Here is a 19,504-nt window from a genome sequence, read left to right on the forward strand (position 1 = left end):
AATGCTATGTTTTGGTTTGTTCCTTCTGCAGCTATAGACTTGGAATGTTTTTGAAGCCCCAGGAAAGAGACCTCTGGAGCACAGGGCAGGAGATCTGGGTTCTTGGCCTTCTCTACCTGTTCCAGGCTGTGGGTCCCTGGGCACACCAAGAACTGCTCTGGTCCTATTTCCTCATCAGTGAAATGAGGTAGAAGACAAAATCATTTCCAAGGTCCCTTTCAGATTTAAGATCGTGTGACACTATGAGTAAGACAATCCCATGTTAAGCTTCAAGTGTGAATCATTTGGTTTCCAGTGCCTGGAACATAATAGGTCCTCAAGAAATACTTCATATGGAAACCTCTGCAAAATTAATAGAGCTCCCTGGGGGGTTCTGTACATAGTATGGTGTTGGTGCTACAGATTGAAATGGTTATAAACAAACAGAAAAAAGCATTTGCATTAAGGCAAATAATAATTAAAACTCAAATGACTCACTCTCCTGTTTAAAAAAATACTTCAGGGACGCCTGGGTGGCTCAGTTGGTTAAGCAGCTGCCTTCGGCTCAGGTCATGATCCCAGCATCCTGGGATCGAGTCCCACATCAGGCCCCTTGCTCGGCAGGGAGCCTGCTTCTCCCTCTGCCTCCGTCTGCCAGTGCTCGCTCTCTCTCTCTGTCTCTCTCTCTCTCTCTCTGACAAATAAATAAATAAATAAAATCTTTAAAAAAATAAAAAAATAAAAAAAATACTTCAGTGCCTACTTGTACATACTGATCAATGTATTCTGGAAAATACAAGGATGTTAATGAGGTGTCTAAGCAATGTGTTGAGATTGTAATATAGGTCCATGGCTAGGAAGACCCCCGGAACAGCTAGGCCAGTTCAACCTGTGTGAATGCGAGGTTGTGGTCACCACACGAGGGACTGACAGTCCGCCATGTTGGGAGACTTTTCCTGAGAGAAATGAGCAATGTCTTGGTCTAACGTAGGGAAGCACTTTCTTGGCCTTCAGGGCCAGGACAGTTACAGGTGGCGTGAGACACACTCAGCATGCAGAAGCAGAATGGATGCTAGGTGGGATGGCTGTCGGTCTGTCACACCCAAGAATGGCACTTGAAGTAACAAATATTCTTTCTTTTACATGGTCTTGCCCTACACATCAAATTAAGGCTAAACCTAGTGTGCTAAGGGGAATTATTTCTGGAGAAGCAGCTGAGAGACCAAACCTTCTCCTGAGCTCAGAGAAAGGTGTAAGTGGTTGACCCACCATCTCATAAAGGTCTGTGGCCATAAGGCCACAAACAGAGTAAAGGAATTTAAAAGATTCTGTCCAGAGCACATGTGACAACTCTCAGAGATAAAACTGCAGGAAGACTCTGAAGGAGGTGACAATTAAAGCAAGCAAACTAGATACAAAAACATGAACTATAATCTGAAATTCTAATCACAGGCTGCTGAGAAGTAGAAACCAGGATTATTTTCCAACCTGAAAGACTGTTTCCTTCATTATACAAACAGGGAAGGGACATCTTTGTCGAAATCAACCACTGTGTGGTAAGCGACTACAAGACACACAAGACTGCTCGCCAGGGCAGGTGAACGGCTCGTTTTGCTGGTGACTCCCACCTGCCCGCACACAGAGCAGCCAAGCCCATTTCATCAAATCAGCAACACGAGGGGGTCGGAAAACACTGGGAACGTGAAGAGAGGAGCAGTAATGTCAAAAAGCAAAACTAGCACTTCAGCCACACAACATTAGACTATGGACATGTGCAAAACCATCTCCCGTCAGGCCTTAATGCCACATGACAGTGAGCAGTAAAAGCCAAAAGAATTCCTCAGTGATTTTTATCTTTGACACAGCATCCATCCCTCAATGCACACAGACGCTTAGGTTCCCAAATTCACTGGTTTAGAGGGTTTGACAGACCATGTCTACATTCAGGATGACTATGAGAATTTATTAATTTTATTTATTTTTTATTTTTTTAAAAGATTTTAATTATTATTTCATAGAGAGAGACACAGTGAGAGAATGAACACAAACAGGGGGAATGGGAGGAGGAGAAGCAGGCTCCCTGCAGAGCAGGGAGCCCGATGCAGGGCTCGATCCCAGGACCCTGGGATCATGACCTGAGCTGAAAGCAGATGTTTAACAATTGAGCCATCCAGGCGCCCCCGAGAATTTATTACTTTTAAAAAATGAAAAGCAGGAGAAAAGTTTTACCAATTTTAGTAAAAAGTGTTCGTTTTTCTTACCCAAGCCTTAATGAGGACAAATCTGAACACTGTGGAACCATATAGTACTGGTTCTGCCAGGTAAATGAGAAAGTGTGTGTTTTGACAGTCCTTGTGCTCCTATAACTGCACTCAAGAGTCATCACACAAGGAAATCAAGTTAATTAAAGTCCTTCCATGGTCAGGAGTCCCCAGGGGCATCAGCCTTCAAATAGGAGAGCTGCTGCTGCCGGACTGAAGGCCTTCAGTGACAGCATCCGACAGATGGTGCAAGGTGGTAAGGCGTTCAGTTGAGCAGAGAGACCTACTGAGAGGTTAAAGCGGAATTTACACAATTACACAGACTCAAAATCTCTGTGGTTTAATGCAGTGTTGAGTGAACGATACTTGCACTGGTTTGGAAAAAATCCTTATTTTCTACCTTTTCCAATTCATTATTATTTCTTACAATCCATGAAAAGGAACAGGTGCTCTAATCAACTTTGTTGGATTATGGCAATTCTATCTGTTATCCAGTCAAGGACTTCCAAAGCAACTATCAGGTATTTTAATCACATAACCTACACAAATTAGAAAATTCAGACACTGCATTTGTTTTTCCAGCCAAATCCCAGTAAGTGGAAATATGAAATAGAAAAATGAATTGGAATTAATGGAATCATGGACAAGACAGAGCATTTGGAAATTTTTAAAATAGTCCCTTCCTGAAGAATAGTTAGAGAAGGTAAAAAAACAAAACAAAACAAAACAAAACAAAAAACACATTTAGGACATGGTGCCATAAATTTTCTTACCCACTCTGGTTCCTTAGAAGCATCTCTATGGTATCAAGACATGCTTGTTGGAGCTCACTGCCCCGTGTCTGTGCTTGCTTGGGATTCTGAACCATCCTGGAGTGCCCCAAATGACAGTCATGGAGCTCATTCAACCAGGGGACGCCTGGACCTGGCCAAACCTGGGGGCCGGCTTTTATAGCTTCAGTGTTGCACCAAAGTAGCTCCATTTGATTTGCCCCAATCTGGATAGAAACCTCTCTCCAGTGCGGCCGATTCACTGGCATGTTGCCCAGAGGTATCAGTTCTGTGTGAATTTAACTGGGCCCATAAACACTAAGTCCCTCTCACCATTGGATCAGCAATAGTTAGGGGCTAAATGGAGGTCGGTGGACTTTCAAATGCACGGAGAAACACAGCAAGTTCCCCGAAAGTCACACCTGCAAGGTAAACCCGCCATAGCTTTTCTAGTGATGCACTAGACTCCTGCCCCCAAACAGGCTGTTGGGAAAAACAAACCAAACTCTGCCATAAGACGGATTAAACATTTTACACAAGCAGGAACAAACTTGTATTATGAAATATGGACTCAAATTTCAGATCATGTCTGCCTTATTTTCCTAAAACCAAATCAGGCTAGATAAGAATGGTGCCCAAATAAGAGAAAACATTTGTAATTGGATGGTCATTAGGAAATACATTGTGTGCTAATCAGTCAGACTAAAATGAGTCCGCAGAACACAGAAGCAACTCGACTAAGAAGTGGTGAGCGCGATTTCCTTCAATGCATGGGACTGGGATATTTTTCTTTATTTTTTCTTTTATAATTCATGTCTGAGACATAAACAGCAACTGTGATAGGAAACTGGCTACAGGGAGTTGCTGGTGTTCTCTAATGGTCCAAGAGAAATAAGGGAATGGCAGTGTCAGTAATTCTGCTGGGCATACAAGAAAAAAGGGTGGCATGTAAACATCGGCCAAACATCTATGATCAAGACGCTTAAAAGACGGTCTTCTATTGTAAGAAGATCTTTTCTTCTGTTTTACTCATAATGAAATTTTCTTATACTTTAGATGATCAAGATTTAAGAGTTGGAAAAAATTATTGAGGGAATAGTTACATGGAAAAACACTGAATGTCACAATGATCCCAGCCTACTGCTGGAGGGAAGTATGAAAAATGCAGCCGGATTGGAAAAGGCTTCTATATAAACATGAGGAGGCAGGAATCGAAGACTTAAGGGTTCAGTCATTGTGCTCAGAGAGCAACCAACCAATCCTGTAACTCACTTTTCGAGGTTCTGGAAGTGGGATCAGCTCTGTCCCACTGCAGCACCGTGGGGCTAGGGGAAATGCTACCTTGTGGTTTCAGAAGAAAAGAAAAGTGGGCTGTGCTAGTCCAGGGTAGGGCTGTGTGTGTGTGTGTGTGTCTCTCTCTCTCTTCACAGGGGGTCCTTTACATGTGACTATATATTCTCATGATGAAGGCATGGCAGAGGTGAGCCTTGATTTTGATGGTGAGGTCGTGAAGGCATTAAATAGGCCATGGGGGAGAACACTTAGGCATAGAGATTACATTTTTTTGGATGTCTTATTAAATGCAAGAAAGTTACATGTTAATGGCTCCTGCGTTCTATTCTTCATTCACCTACCACTGTACATGTTGGGCACAGGAACCATGGAGGCGCTTCTGCTTTTTCAGTTCAGATTTTTGAGTCTTTTCTCTCCATGAATCTTAGACTAGGAAGGGACATTGGAAGTTGTCTAGTCTGAGACCTCATCTGAGGGACTGATGGCTTCCATAAATGCACCTACAGTTTCTGCTGGAATCCTCCTGCAGAACACTTTTCACAAGGTTGACATCAATAATACAAAACATTTGTTTTCTGTTTACTTAAAACTTGGACCTCCCAAAACTTCTACCTTAGTTTTACTTCTTATACCTTAAACAAACTATGTATGTTATGACAGACACTCAATGCCAACTCTTCCTAGTAACTGGAATTAGCCATGCTGTCCCCTCCAAATCTGGAAGGGGACATGTGAAAATGTTTTCTTTATTCAACACATTCTATCTCTAATCATTCTTCATAAGAGGTTTCCAGATCCCTCACCATCCTACAACTCTCTGCTGAAAAAGCTCAAGTCAGAGTTCGCTGTTATTCCCATTATTAAAAAGCTACCACTTATTAAGAATACGCTATGTTGTAGAAAGTAGTCAAAATAAGCATCTGCTTTAATCTTCTCAAAAATTGCATTTTGAGGCAAGTATTTTCACTCCCATTTTTTCTGAGGAAACTGAGCTTCAGAAAGCTAATGTTCCCTGAAATCGCATGGGTTACAAGTAGATAAATCTGTTTTCACACTTGTGTCTGGGGGCTCTGAAGAGTGCTATCCTGTATGAATTAAAGAACAAGATATAGCAGATGGGATGTCTCGGGCCAGGGACCCCGGCTGGGGTGGGTATTGGGCGCTGGCCACATTTGGGGAAACCACACGCTGCATTTCCACACAAGCCACGGTGACCGCATGGAAGTTTCTGACAGCTACACCACACCGCTGGTTAACGCTGACTTTGTAATCGACTTAAACCCAAAGATTAGTTTCACCCAAACTGTTATTAAGTCTGACCACCCCTTCCCCCAACATGTTTCTATTTTGCATGTGATCCTTACAGAGTGAAGTCTGGCCTCCATTCCCACTAAACGTTATCTTGCTACTTTGCTTCTGTGTCACACACTGTCCACTTCATGAGAAACCCGGATTCTGGCACGTGGGCTGGTAGTCACTTAAAAATATCGTTCAGCTATTTGTTAGGCATGTGCCTTCATCCAAGACGCTGATGAAAACTCCGTGTACAGGAGCACAAAACTGAAGGACACCTTCCCTAGGGCAATGTTTTTCAACACCATTTACCTACTACACCCCAAGCACCCTGCAAGCCAAGGTTTTATGTTCCCCAGTTCCTATCTAAAATCAACAGTCACTTTGAATATGTGTTTTCAGCTGTATCTTGTTGCTGCCTCGAGAACATCGCTGATTCACAATCCATTTTTCAACCAGTCAGCTACAAAGAAATCCATTTCACTTTACCGTGCCCAAATTTCTCTGTTTTCTCCACAAGTATGTCAGTCAGTAGTGACCACGTTTTCCTCTACTACCAACGTCTGTTGTAAAACTGAAAATATTCTGCTGGCCAAGGATTTTGTGTCCCAGAGAAAAGAGAATTACTCTTAATTCTTTTTTTTTTTTTTTTTTAAGATTTCATTTACTTATTTGACAGAGAGATCACAAGTAGGCAGAGAGTCAGGCAGAGACAGAGAGGGGCAAGCAGGCTCCCCGCTGAGCAGAGAGCCTAATGTGGGACTCGATCCCAGGACCCTGAGATCATGACCTGAGCCAAAGGCAGAGGCCTAACCCACTGAGCCACCCAGGCACCCCTGTTAATTCTTAAGAATCTATCAACTTCAGGGCCACCTGGTGGATCAGTCAGTTAAGCGTCTGCCTTCAGCTCAGGTCATGATCCTAGGGTCCTGGGATTAAGCCCTGCATTGGGCTCCCTGCTCAGCAGGAAGCCTCTCTCCCTCTCCCTCTGCCCTCCCACTCCACACAAACACTTGTGCTCACTTTCTCTCTCTCTCTCAAATAAATAAAATCTTAAAAAAAAAACAAACGAACGAACTCAACTTTATAAAAAAATTATAAAAGACAATAACTGACCAATCTTGCCATGTCACTCAAAATGCTCACAGTGACATTAAAAGTGACACTGAATTGAATCCAAAATTAATTACAACATAAAAATTCTGAACTCAACAACACAGATTACATCCCCAATACATTTGAAGCTTGGGCTATGAACTAATTTTAGCCACATGATCAATACTTCATCAATCAGCCCTGAGGCATCTATTCCCCCACACAAAACACTACATAAACTTTTAGATTCTCCTTTAGAAAGCTCTGGTAGCCATGACTAGACGATGGCCAGGTCAACCTGTTTATTCCATTAATAATACGATCAACAGAAAGACTCGCCTCAAAATTAAGAAAAAAGCTTCACTTAGATCAATTTTTCCAGAAAGTGGATCCACCCTGGCAAAGTACAATCTCTCTTGTGGCTACAAAAGTCCTTTAGGCTTCAGAGTAAAACCCAGGTGGGAGTACATCACTGGATCTCTCAATTTCCAGAATAAAGCTCTCAATCAGTAACTGGATACTTTGAGGTCAGAAATCTGCCAAAGTCAAAGCCAAAAAAAAAAAAAAAAGGTCAAAGATGGATCTGTGCATGGCACGCCTTAGATAGGACCTTCGGAACATGCTTTGCACTCCATGCCACAGCCCATTGGTATTTGTCAGGTGACCGGGAGACAACAACTCTATCAATTAATATATGATACAGTGACTTTTGATCTAAGAATTTCTTTTCAAAATTTTTTTTTCCTCTATGTTCCTGCAAATTAGTAAACCAACCCCATCCTACCATAAATGACATGATCAACATGAAATGGATTTGAATCTTATGATCCAAGAAAAGGACTGGGTGCAGGACCGCATTACGCGAAACAGAACAGGAATGAGGTGGGGGTATAGACAGAGAAAGCAGAAAGGAGAGAGAAGCATGGGAAATCGGGTGGGCTTTGGGCTGGCAGGGTCTTTGGAGGGCTGGAAAGGCACGATGACACATGTACACTGCCTGTGGCGCCTGGGAGAGCCTCAGAGCACACAGAGCAGAAGAGGTGCCCTGTGTAGACACGTGATGGGAGGAGCTGGGGGGAAGGGCTGTGTGACGTCTCTGCAAGGCCAAGGGCAGACAGGCAGCTGAGGCGGGAGGCATAAGCTCTTCAGATAAAAACATACCGGACAGTGGCTAACTGAACATGATAAAAAGAAAAAGGAAACGTTCAACCTGAAACTGAATTACCTTGCTGAAAGAGCAAGCTGTCCCCTTCCAGCCACGGGGAGAAGGTGCCGTGGCTTGCTCACACCCAGACCCACTCCTGTGGTTTCAGTTCACATCCTTTATGCGTTCTCCATGACACAGGGAGAAGCCACCCATCTCCACTGCTACGGATAGGTTTGTGTCGCTCTCCTCTGTTAACCTGGCCGTGCTAACCCTCTCTGACAAAACTCATTCAACTGCTCCTTCTCGGAGAGGGATTTTCGCGTTCTTTGCAAAAGAACAAAGGATAGTAGACCCTTTTACACTCAGGTTGTACGCGATGTACATTCAAAAAATGACTCTAAGAGGAGGACATTCACGGTTCAAATGATCCTACCAATCTACCAATGCTATGTACAGAAATTTACAAGTTCCTACCAATTAAAAGTTGCAATGATGCAAGTACAAAAGATATTATTAAATAACTTAAAATAGAAAAATGAAATTATCTGAATAGAAGAAGTAAAACTACTCAAGTAGAAAAAGTAAATTCATTTAAATGATACCTCATAAGATATTAAAGAAAAACTTGATTTTTTAAGGCCCCCATTTTTTTTCCTACCATGTAAAGTGTTGGAAATTTTTTTTTTAATTAAGATTTTTCTTTTGATTGTATCATTTCATAGACGTTATAAGTTCTTCTGGTAATTTGATTTCCTATTAGAGACTCTGGAAAGAATTTTGCATTGAAAACCTGGGACTGAATAATTTTCCAGGGTTCTGAAAACAAGAACGCATCTTCTATGTCTCATACCAACATTCTCCAGTTCTCAATATTTTAGACCAAAAAAAAAAAAAAAATTTTAAATATGCACTCACCTCCACGTCACAGGTGTATTCTGACCCATCCAGAAGTATCACTTTGCACTGCATGCTTTTAGGCTTTTTGACAATCTTTAATGGAGATCGAGATAGCTTACTGCTAGATGACTTCTGAGAAAGTTTATCGTCTTCCAGTTGCTGATATTCGAGCTGTTTTGCAGCCCCAGCAGCGAACTCCCGTTCCTTGTCAGTGACCTGTGAAGAGCAAACAATGAACAGAGTTCACTGCAAGACAGGAAATAAACACTGCATTGCTCGGGCAAGAGCAGAACCCTGTAGACGTAGACTTTCCTAATTCCCAGAGCAGGAGAGATGTCTAGATCAGGAGACCGTGAATGGACATTTATGTATACACGGATATTTATCACGCTAATGGTTTCACCTAAATAACTTTTGCCATTTAAATGTACCAATGGGGCTTCATTTCAGTTTGACTTGAGGGTTTAATTTAGAAGCACAGAGTTAGCAAATGCCAAGACTTCACTAAGCAAAGGGGGATACAAATGGAATCTTGACTTTTTAAAAAGGTATTATTAGCCAGTACAGTCTTTAAATCATTTAGATTTTATCCACTGCACTCTATTTCCTTCATTCACTGGATCCTTCTATACTCTATGACCCACATCACTCCATTTACATAGAAGATATCTGATAAACTTTAAGGCCTGGAGAACTACAAGTATTAATCTTCTCAGTAATTTTACAACTATTAAAATATTTGATTCAGCTCTAAATCAATTCAATGAAGCCAGCAGCACTGAAATTCATCACAAAGTAATCTTCTTTTGTCTGTTTCCCCCCTCACTGTAATGAGCCCGTGTAAAAGCAGATCAAATCTGTCCAAAAGCTTTAATCTGCTTTCAAAGCACAACAACGCAGTCCAGGCTAGACTCAGAACGGCAGACGATGTCCTAAGGAATAGTTAAATTCTCCCTTGAATCAATAAATACGCTTGGAAATCTCTCTGTGCAACGATCGTCTTTATACCTCCCTTCTTTAATCTATGTGTGTTTACATACACATATTACATTAAGTACAATTAACACAACATTACAAAGAGTGTCACTTGTACAAAATAGTGATTAAACACCCTATGCATTATGTTGTGCTCACCACAAGTGTAGCTAGCATCTGTCACCATACAATACTCTCCTCTATTAAATAACCATCATTGGTATTAATGTGCAAATTCAACTCATGGGCCAGACTATCATTTCCACTAGTCTGCAAATGAACACTGACAGACCAAAGAAAGACATGTTGTGAAATTCAGTTTACGCCCCTTGAGTGAGCTTGAATTTTCTTCTCTCATAAACATACTATCCTCCTAGTAACTAAAAGCACATGATCTCTTTTTTTTTTTTTAAGATTTTATTTATTTATTTGACAGACAGAGATCACAAGTAGGCAGAGAGGCAGGCAGAGAGAGGGAGCGATGTGGGCCTCGATCCCAGGACCCTGGGATCATGACCTGAGCTGAAGGCAGAGGCTCAACCCACTGAGCCACCCAGGCGCCCCTAAAAGCACATGATCTTGAAAATAAATGTTTATTTACGTTTATCACTTCAACTTTTTTTTCTTATTAGTGGCTACAATTTTATGATGCTCTAATCACAAAATTATCTTCTGGTATACATTTATTTTGGATTTTAGGTATGAATTTCTGTGCTTATAAAGGCATTTTCTATCTGGTTTTCCCTCTAGATTATAAATACAGTCCCTTCCTCCACTACTTTACACAGGAATTCAGAGCAAAGTTGTGAGTTCTTCAGAATAAAAAGACCAATTTGCTGAGTGAAGAGACCATGAAAAAAAATTGAAAAAACAACTTCAAAGGCCAAAATAGTTGAGAAGGCTAGAGGTAGCTAAAACAAGTAAATAAAAGAAAACCTGCTCTACCAACTTGGTCCAACTTCTTTGGGGGGGTGGGGTGGGTGGTGACTATTAGTCTTTCATATCCAAGTATTAAAATAGTGCTGTAAAAAAGTCAAACAATTTTGGCCTTAAGCTAGTTGAAGAAGTTTGATAACCTTGGAATTTTTTTTTCTTAAGATTTATTTTACTTAGAGAGAGAGAGAGCAAGCATGAGCAAGCCTGTGGGGGAGGGGCAGAAGGAGAAAGAATCTCAAGCAGATTCCCTGCCGAGGGCAGAACTAGACACAGAACTCAATCTCACGACCCTGACTTCATGACCTGAGCCGAAATCTAGAGTCAGCCACTTACCTGAGCTACCCAGGTACCGCAATACCCTTGGAATTTTATATCATATATTTGCTAAGTGCTTCTAACTTACATAAGACTTTAGCACTTTTTTTTTTTAAGGTTTATTTATTTATATTAGAGAGAGTAAGATAGAGAGCATGAGTGGGGGGAAGGGCAGAAAGAAAGGGAGAGAGAAAATCTCAAGCTCCAAGACCTGGGGGGGTGGTGGTGCGGGGGGCTCAATCTCAGCACCCTAAGAGCATGACCAGAGATGAAACTAAGAGTCAGATGTTTTATCAACTGTGCCACCCAAGGCATCCCAAGATTTCTGCACTTTTAATTCACATTTTCATCTCATTCCAGGCAAAGTCAACAGAAGCTACATTTTTATTTAAACCTCACTACCTGGAATCAACTTTTTCTCTATATTGGGGAAGATGAAATTTCATTTTTCCTCTAATAAAATCTGCATGAGACAAAGCTTTCTGGGCTAATTTTAGGTCAACTCCAGACACCCCTGAAACCACCAACATTCAAAGGGAGGTGGTGTTTCCAAAAACGCTTAAAGCACAAACCCATCACTGAGCCTCTCACGTACCTATTTTCAACAACCTGAGAAGAGGAGACCAAGGACCTCAAATGAAACATGGTCACAAATATGTGACACCTCTATGGTCACACATAATTCATTACAATTTAAAAATATCAGTATCAACGCTTTTGGCAACTCCTATGTTTCACGGAATCCTCATGACAGCTCTGGGAGGTAGATATCCTGGTCTCCTCACCCTCATTTACACATGGGAGAGAAAAGGGCAAGGGCACAGTCTCCACAATTCCCCCATAAAACTGATAGCCTGGAATTCAAATCTGGCCAAGCCCATGTTTTCATGGTCACGGACTACCGAAATGTACTTCATTTCACCTCCAGCATAACTGGGATCCTAGTATGAATCAAAGAAGCTGAGAGCAGAAGAACCTGAGAAAACGGTCTTTTCTGATCGCTTCATCTTGTGAACGAGGAAGCAGAGGCTCAGAGGCTGATCGCATTCTCTGAGATCTCCGAGATAACTAAAATACCGAGGGAAGAGGCAGGAGTCACTGGTCCTCCTGACTCCTCAGCCAGTTACCTTCCCCTCACAGTGCTTTAGTATCATTTCTGTCATTTTGTTTCAGACATCTGACTTCCAGAAAATAAAATACATGTGTCACATCTTGGCCAGAAATTCTTTCTTCTGAACAATTATCTCCCACTCTCACATTTATTTCATTTCAGAGTTAAGAGGAAAGAATGGAGGGACAAATACCCAGTCTAGTAATTTTAAGTTTCTGAATGTTTAAAAACAATCAAAACACCACCATCCTCACATCTCCAAAAAAAAAAAAAAAAAAAAGAAAGAAAGAAAAGAAATGGTAAAGGAAAACCATGATGACAACGGCTTCTTAGATTTTTTTTAATAAGTTGGAAGGATAGGGGCGCCTGGGTGGCTCAGTGGGTTAAAGCCTCTGCCTTTGGCTCAGGTCATGATCCCAGAGTCCTGGGATCGAGCCCCGCATCGATCGGGCTCTCTGCTCAGCAGGGAGCCTGCTTCCTCCTGCCTCTCTGCCTACCTGTGATCTCTGTCAAATTAAAAAAAAATAAAAATAAAAAAAATAAAAAAAAATAAGTTGGAAGGATAACCTCCAGCTCCCCATCATGAAACATTTTAGATCAGACACAGCATCTATCTACAGAACATGAAAATAAATGTTATTTTTAATACTTCTTAAAAGCAGAACATAAATACCAGGGGGAAAAGAAATAATCAGGTTGTAAACGCAGTTTAATGTTATAATACTGTGTTGTGCCTTCCAAAGAATTTCACTAACATGCTGATTTCGTGTCTCTTCTCTCAAAGTCTTCTATAATTTCTAGCTTGACACATATACTTCCAACTTAGAAAAAGGTCAATCATTTGCAGGGACTCCCAGATTTGCTTACCATAGCATGAGTGGGTACCCTGACACATGTTGATTTCAGGTTTGAAGTTTCAAGCCAAAATACTTTAAATATAGATTCATTCAAAGCCCAAGCATAAGCCACACTATTTGGTATGAAAGCTTCTAAAAGAAATAGTCACATTACATGTGACAACTTAACTATGACTCAATCATAAAGTTGAACACACACGCACATAAGGGAGGGAAAGGAGACCCACCTAAACATTCAGTCAAAGTGGCTGGCGACATCAGGATCACAGTGACCCCTGGGAAGAATCAAAAGAGCTCAAACCCCACGCCTGAATAAAAATTAGGAGGCTAATTAAAGCCATTGGTGTGGTGTCTAACCTTCCTGTAAACCCAGATAAAACCAATAACCTGCCACCCAGATTTCAGTGTGGATTTAAGTGCTTTAATCAAATGAAGGCGTTACCAAGCAAGGTTGTGGAATGTCATTCACTGAAAGTCTTAAAATAGCATAAATTTCCATCTGCCTGGGACCAGAAGGGGAAAACAGATGACCCCTCATAGTTCCCCCTAGTGCTAGGAGACCAAGGTCAGCCCAGACCTTGGCAAAGGTCAGTAAACATTCCTGGAGTGGTTTTCTGGGTGATGCCAGCAGGTGCGAGGACCCGGTTGGCAGCCTGGGTCCCGGGGCTCACCTCCTTCCTCACGGGGGTGCTGTGTGCTGCGGCCTGGAACTGCTCTAGGGCCTGGTGCTGCTCCTCGCCGCTGGGTTCGGGCCCCGGCCCCTGCGGCGCCCCCGCGTGCCCCTGCGCCCCCGCCGCCTCCTGGGGCTCGGCCTCCTGCTCCGGCTTGGATTCCGAGTCTGAGCCAGATTCGGTCGTCATGGTTGATTGTTCTGCAAACAGAAAATGGCAAGGTCCCATCACTTGGTGTAATTACCTTCACAAAAACTAGGCACAAAACCAGGATGCTACCGGGAAAGGCTGCACAGGACCACAGTCAAAAAAGGGAAACGTGCACGCAATCCAACAGGATCCTTCCTATGCACAACCCTAAGAGACAATGTTCATTTACCGCAAAGATGGTTCAAAAATCAACATTTAACTAGAAGTCAACACTTATTTTTAATGATTCCAGGTTTTACTCCTATTAGATTTTTGCCACAGATGGCCAGAAAATGACATTAAAGTAATGGCCTAATAACAACATATCTTAGACACATTTAATTTCAGAAAAATGAATCTTCTGCATCAGCTGGATTTATATCTGGGAAGGATAATCTAATAACAGAAATGGATATTCTTTCTCTTTCCCTCTCCCTTCCTATCGCTACCCAGAGCCCCTGCTCTGCCTCCGGAACCCCTGAAACCAGCCATCCTTCCATGAGCAAGCACCCTTCCTTTGCTTTCTCAGAATCCTGCCCGCCCTTTTTGAGTGAACAGTGACAAAGACAACAGAGGCTTCGCTGGTGATGTGGAATGGGTCCCACACTGGAAGAAGCCCTGGGCGGGGCTGGAGGGAGGCTGGGAGCCTCACCTCTCCCTCCTTCACCAGTGAAAAGTCGCAGCTTCTTCCTGGCTTCCTCCTGTTTCCCCTGACAGTTCAAAGAGGAGTTTGTCTCAGCTCATGAGGGATTCACATGACATAGCTTAATATACAATAATCTTCTCTTACACCTGAAAACACCTTCTAAAATAGAACCACCATCTTGTAATAGTTTGCTAGTCAAGACACTTCAGTATTTTGTGCCTTAGTTTCCACATGTGCCAAATGAGGGAATGGAACCTGACCATAACCAAAGAACTTATTTCCTGGGGGCTCCTTCCTCCCCCTCTTAATGGGCATACCACTATGCTTACAGCAGTTTTTTGCTAAAAACAGCAAGACAGGAGCTGTGCCAGTGGCTACCATGTCATTTTAAGTAATTTCTTATCTTAGGTAGATGGTAACTATTTCAAAAACAAATGTCCCAGACTGTCATGTGATTTCCCTTCCTAATTTTATGGTAAAAATATCAGGAACAAAGGGCTAGTGTAACACTCTAAGCAAATGATACACCCGTTAATATAATATGGAATTATGCAAAATACTACTCCATAGCAAAATCACCATTTCGTTCTGTTTTCGCAACACGCGCTGGAGAATGTTTAATAACTTGAAGAAGAGGGAACATACAAATACCAATCTATGTCATAAGCTAAATGCTACATCCATGTTTCCAATCTACAATCCTATTTACAATCACCAGCCATCCTTTCTGTTGACTAAAAGACATATCAACTTGGCATGTGCTCAGTTGCCCAAAGCATATGTAAATATCAAGACCAAACACTGAACAAGATAGTGATCCAAATAAAACGAACACATTTTCTTTTTTCCTTTTATGTTTTAGATTTTTAAGCAAATCTTCAAAGTAAATATTATATTCCCTTTTGTATGCTTTTACTAGAAAGTGTTAAGTCCACAGAAAAAAAAGAGAGAAGGAAAGGTGGTATTATGGTGTAATCCAGAGCCTACAATCAAATTCAACCTTTTAGAAGGGAGAGGGTCAATTTTAATAGTCAATTCAACTTGCTGAACTCTCAATTAAGTGCCAAATATAAGTCAAGAACTGCCCATGGTTTAGAACAGAAATAAGTATGTTTTTAAGTTGTGTGTTTTCTTTTTTAAGATTTTATTTATTTAACAGAGACAGCATAAGCAGGGAGAGTAGAAGAGGGAGAAGCAGGCTCCCCACTGAACAGGGAGCCGGATGTAGGACTTGGTCCCAGGATCCTGAAATCATGACCTGAGCCAAAGGCAGTCGTTTAAGCAACTGAGCCACCCAGTTGCTCCAAAACAGAAGTAAATATATTTTAATCCAACCCCCCTCCTCACCCCAAGGAGTGGAAGAAATGGACTCCTCTCACAATACATTTTCTCCATCTTCCTTATTGTAATTAAACATTGTTTTAGCTGGTATTCCTTCACCCAGCTTGAGACCACAGCAAGTTAAGGTCAGGTGATGAGGTCTGGACCAATGAGAAAAGAGAGAATATGTCTGCAGTGTTTAGGTCATCTTCATAAAGGCAAGGGCACTTGCTCGAGGTTTCCTTTTCTCATTGGCTAGGAAAAAATGATCGACCTGGTCACCACAGACTCAGTCATGGAGGCCCCAAACTCAGGAGGATGCCAAGGCCGCCACTTCCAACCTGGGCTCCTGGATGAACTCACGGAGCACAGCTCAACTGCTCTGGATTGTTCCAGAAATTCATTTCTGTCTTCCTTGAACCTCACTATGCTTGCTCAGGGCCAATCTAATACATATTCTTCAGACTAAAATTCTACCAAAATATAGTCATGTTCTAAGGGTTCCCATCTCATTAAAACAAATGGCCTTCCCTCCATCTCACATTCTCCATCAGCTAGACCATATTTCTCTGCTTTCCACTTACAGCTTCTCAAAAAATTTTGTTAAAATATAGAAGACCAAATGATGGAGAATAAAGAAGCTGAGCAAAAGAGAGACAAACTACTACTGGACCACGAGGGGAGAATTCAAGAGATAAGTGATACCATAAGATGAAACAATATTAGAATAATTGGGATTCCAGAAGAAGAAGAATATTGGAGTATACTGGAGCAAATTATAGTAGAGAATTTCCCTAATATGGTAAAGGGAACAAGCATCAAAATCCAGGAGGCACAGAGAACCCCCCTCAAAATAAAAAAAAAACAGGTCGACACCCTGTCATCTAATAGTAAAACTTACAATTCTTAGTGACAAAGAGAAAATCCTGAAAGCAGCTCGGGACAAGAAGCCTATAACATACAATGGCAGAAATATTAGATTGGCAGCAGACTTATCCACAGAGACCATGCAGGCCAAAAAGAACTGGCATGATACAGTCAGAGCACTAAATGAGAAAAATATGCAGCCAAGAATACTATATCCAGCTATGCTATCATTGAAAATAGGAGAGTTAAAAAAAATTAAAAAGAGAGATTAAGGGGTGCCTGGGTGGCTCAGTGGGTTAAGCCTCTGCCTTCAGCTCAGGTCATGATCTCAGGGTCCTGGGATCGAGCCCTGCATCAGGCTCTCTGCTCTGCAGGGAGCCTGCTTCCTCCTCTCTCTCTCTCTCTGCCTGCTTCTCTGCCTACTTGTGATCTCTGTCAAATAAATAAATAAAATAAAATAAAAAAGAGAGAGATTAAAAAGCTTCCAGGACAAACAAAAAATTAAAAGAATTTGCAAACACCAAACCAGCCCTATAGGAAATATTGAAAGGGGTCCTAAAGAGAGAACCTAAAAGTAGTAGACCACAAAGGAACAGAGACAATACACAGTAACAGTCACCTTACAGGCAATACAGTGGCACCAAATTCGTATCTCTCAATAGTTACCCTGAATGTAAATGGGCTAAATGCCCCAATCAAAAGACACAGGGTATCAGAATGGATAAAAAACCAAAACCCCTCAATATGCTGTCTACAAGAAACTTATTTTAGACCCAAAGACACCCCCAGACTTAAAGTGAGGGGGTGGAAAACAATTTACCATGCTAATGGACATCAAAAGAAAGCTGGGGTGGCCATCCTTGTATCAGATAAATTAGATTTTAAGCCAAAGACAACAATAAGAGATGAAGAAGGACACTATATTATACTCAAAGGGTCTGCCCAACAAGAAGATCTAACAATTTTAAATACCTATGCCCCTAACATGGGAGCAGCCAACTATATAAACCAATTAATAACAAAATCAAAGAAACACATCGACAATAATACAATAATAGTAGGGGACTTTAATAGCAGCCTCACTATAAATGGACAGATCATCCAAGCAAAAGATCAACAAGGAAATAAAGGCCTTAAATGACACACTGGACCCGATGGGCATCACAGATATATTCAGAACATTCCACTGCAAAGCAACAAAATACACATTCTTCTCTAGGGCACGAGGAACACTCTCCAAAATAGATCACATCCTGGGTCACAAATCAGGTCTCAACTAGTACCAAAAAATTGGGATCATTCTCTGCATATTTTCAGACCACAGTACTCTGAAGCTAGAACTCAACCACAAGAGGAAAGTTGGAAAGAACTCAAATACATGGAGGCTAAAGAGCATCCTACTAAAGAATGAATGAGTCAACCAGGAAATTAAAGAAGAGTTGAAAAAAATTCATGGAAACAAATGAAAATGAAAACACAACAGTTCAAAATCTGTGGAACACAGCAAAGGTGGTCCTGAGTGGAAAGTAATATAGTGATACAAGCCTTTCTCAAGAAACAAGAAAGGTCTCAAGTATACAACCTAACCCTATACATAAAGGAGCTGGAGAAAGGGACACATGCACCCGAATGTTTATAGCAGCAATGTCCACAATAGCAAACTATGGAAAGAACCTAGATGTCCATCAACAGATGAATGGATAAAGAAGATGAGGTATATATGTACAATGTAATACTACGCAGCCATCAAAAGAAATGAAATCTTGCCATTTGCAACAACTTGGATGGAACTAGAGGGTATTATGCTAAGCGAAATAAGTCAATCAGAGAAAGACAATTATCATATGATCTCCCTGATATGAGGAATCTGAGAAGCAGAGAGGGGAGTTTGGGGGGTAGAGAAGGAAAAAATGAAACAAGATGGGATCAGGAGGGAGACAAACCGTAAGAGATGTTAATCTCACAAAGCAAACTGAGGGTTGCTGGGAGGGGAAGGGATAGGGTGGCTGGGTGCTGGACATTGGGGAGAGTATGTGCTATGGTGAGTGCTGTGAAGTGTGTAGCCTGATGATTCACAGATCTGTACGCATGGGGCAAATAATATATTATATGTTAATAAAAATTAATAAAAAAAAATTTTGTTGACCTCACTGTCTTCTACTTCCTCCCTTTCCCTCTCCCTGCAAGGACTCCAGTCTGACTCCCACTGAGGTGAACAGTGTCACGGACTACACACTCTTTTCTGTCCTCATCTCATTTCACCTCTTAGCAGCCCCAGCCCAGGTGATGAGAATTTCCTTGTGAGCAGGTTTCCCTCCCTTGGGGTTCATAACACACCACATCCTCCAGCTTTTCTCCTATCTCTCAGGCTATACCTTCTCATTCTTTTTTTTTTTTTTTTAAGATTTTATTTATTTATTTGACAGACAGATCACAAGTAGGCATAGAGGCAGGCAGAGAGAGAAGGGAGGAAGCAGGCTCCCTGCTGAGCAGAGAGCCCGATGCGGGGCTCGATCCCAGGACGCTGGGATCATGACCTGAGCCGAAGGCAGTGGCTTTAACCCACTGAGCCACCCAGGCGCCCCTTCTCATTCTCTTTTATAGACTACTTCTTTTCCAACCTCTACAAGTGGCTCTCTCCTCTTCTCACTTGACATTTTCTCCCAGCGAATGCTATACTTTCCTAGGGCTTTAAATACTTCCAGAAGCCAACTGCTTATAGACTCATACATCTGGTCTGAACCCCTGTTCTGAGGTTTAAAACCCAACTGCCCACTTGACATTCCTCACTGATAGCTCACAAGTACCTCTAGATTTTTCTCTCCCAAGTCTGTTCCTCTCTTCCCTCTCCTTCCTCACTCCACTAAATGGCAATGCCATTC

The 19,504-nt window shown here is 41.7% G+C and overlaps 1 protein-coding gene across 2 annotated transcripts in view; it reads right to left on the reverse strand.

Annotated features, from left to right (window-relative positions):
• The window catches only part of EPB41L3 (erythrocyte membrane protein band 4.1 like 3), a gene marked incomplete at its 5' end in the record, with an annotated part of 90,685 nt that extends 76,896 nt beyond the window's left edge, over positions 1 to 13,789 (reverse strand). For both annotated transcript variants that reach the window (XM_080821458.1, XM_080821459.1), the window contains 2 exons: positions 8,754 to 8,951; positions 13,601 to 13,789. In XM_080821458.1, the coding sequence (XP_080677584.1) occupies positions 8,754 to 8,951; positions 13,601 to 13,789 (387 nt within the window). The remainder of the gene's footprint in view (positions 1 to 8,753; positions 8,952 to 13,600) is intronic.
• Between the last annotated feature and the right edge of the window lie 5,715 nt (positions 13,790 to 19,504).

The sequence above is a fragment of the Martes martes genome (assembly GCF_963455335.1).
Source record: "Martes martes genome assembly, chromosome: 13".
NCBI classification, from domain to species: Eukaryota; Metazoa; Chordata; class Mammalia; order Carnivora; family Mustelidae; genus Martes; species Martes martes.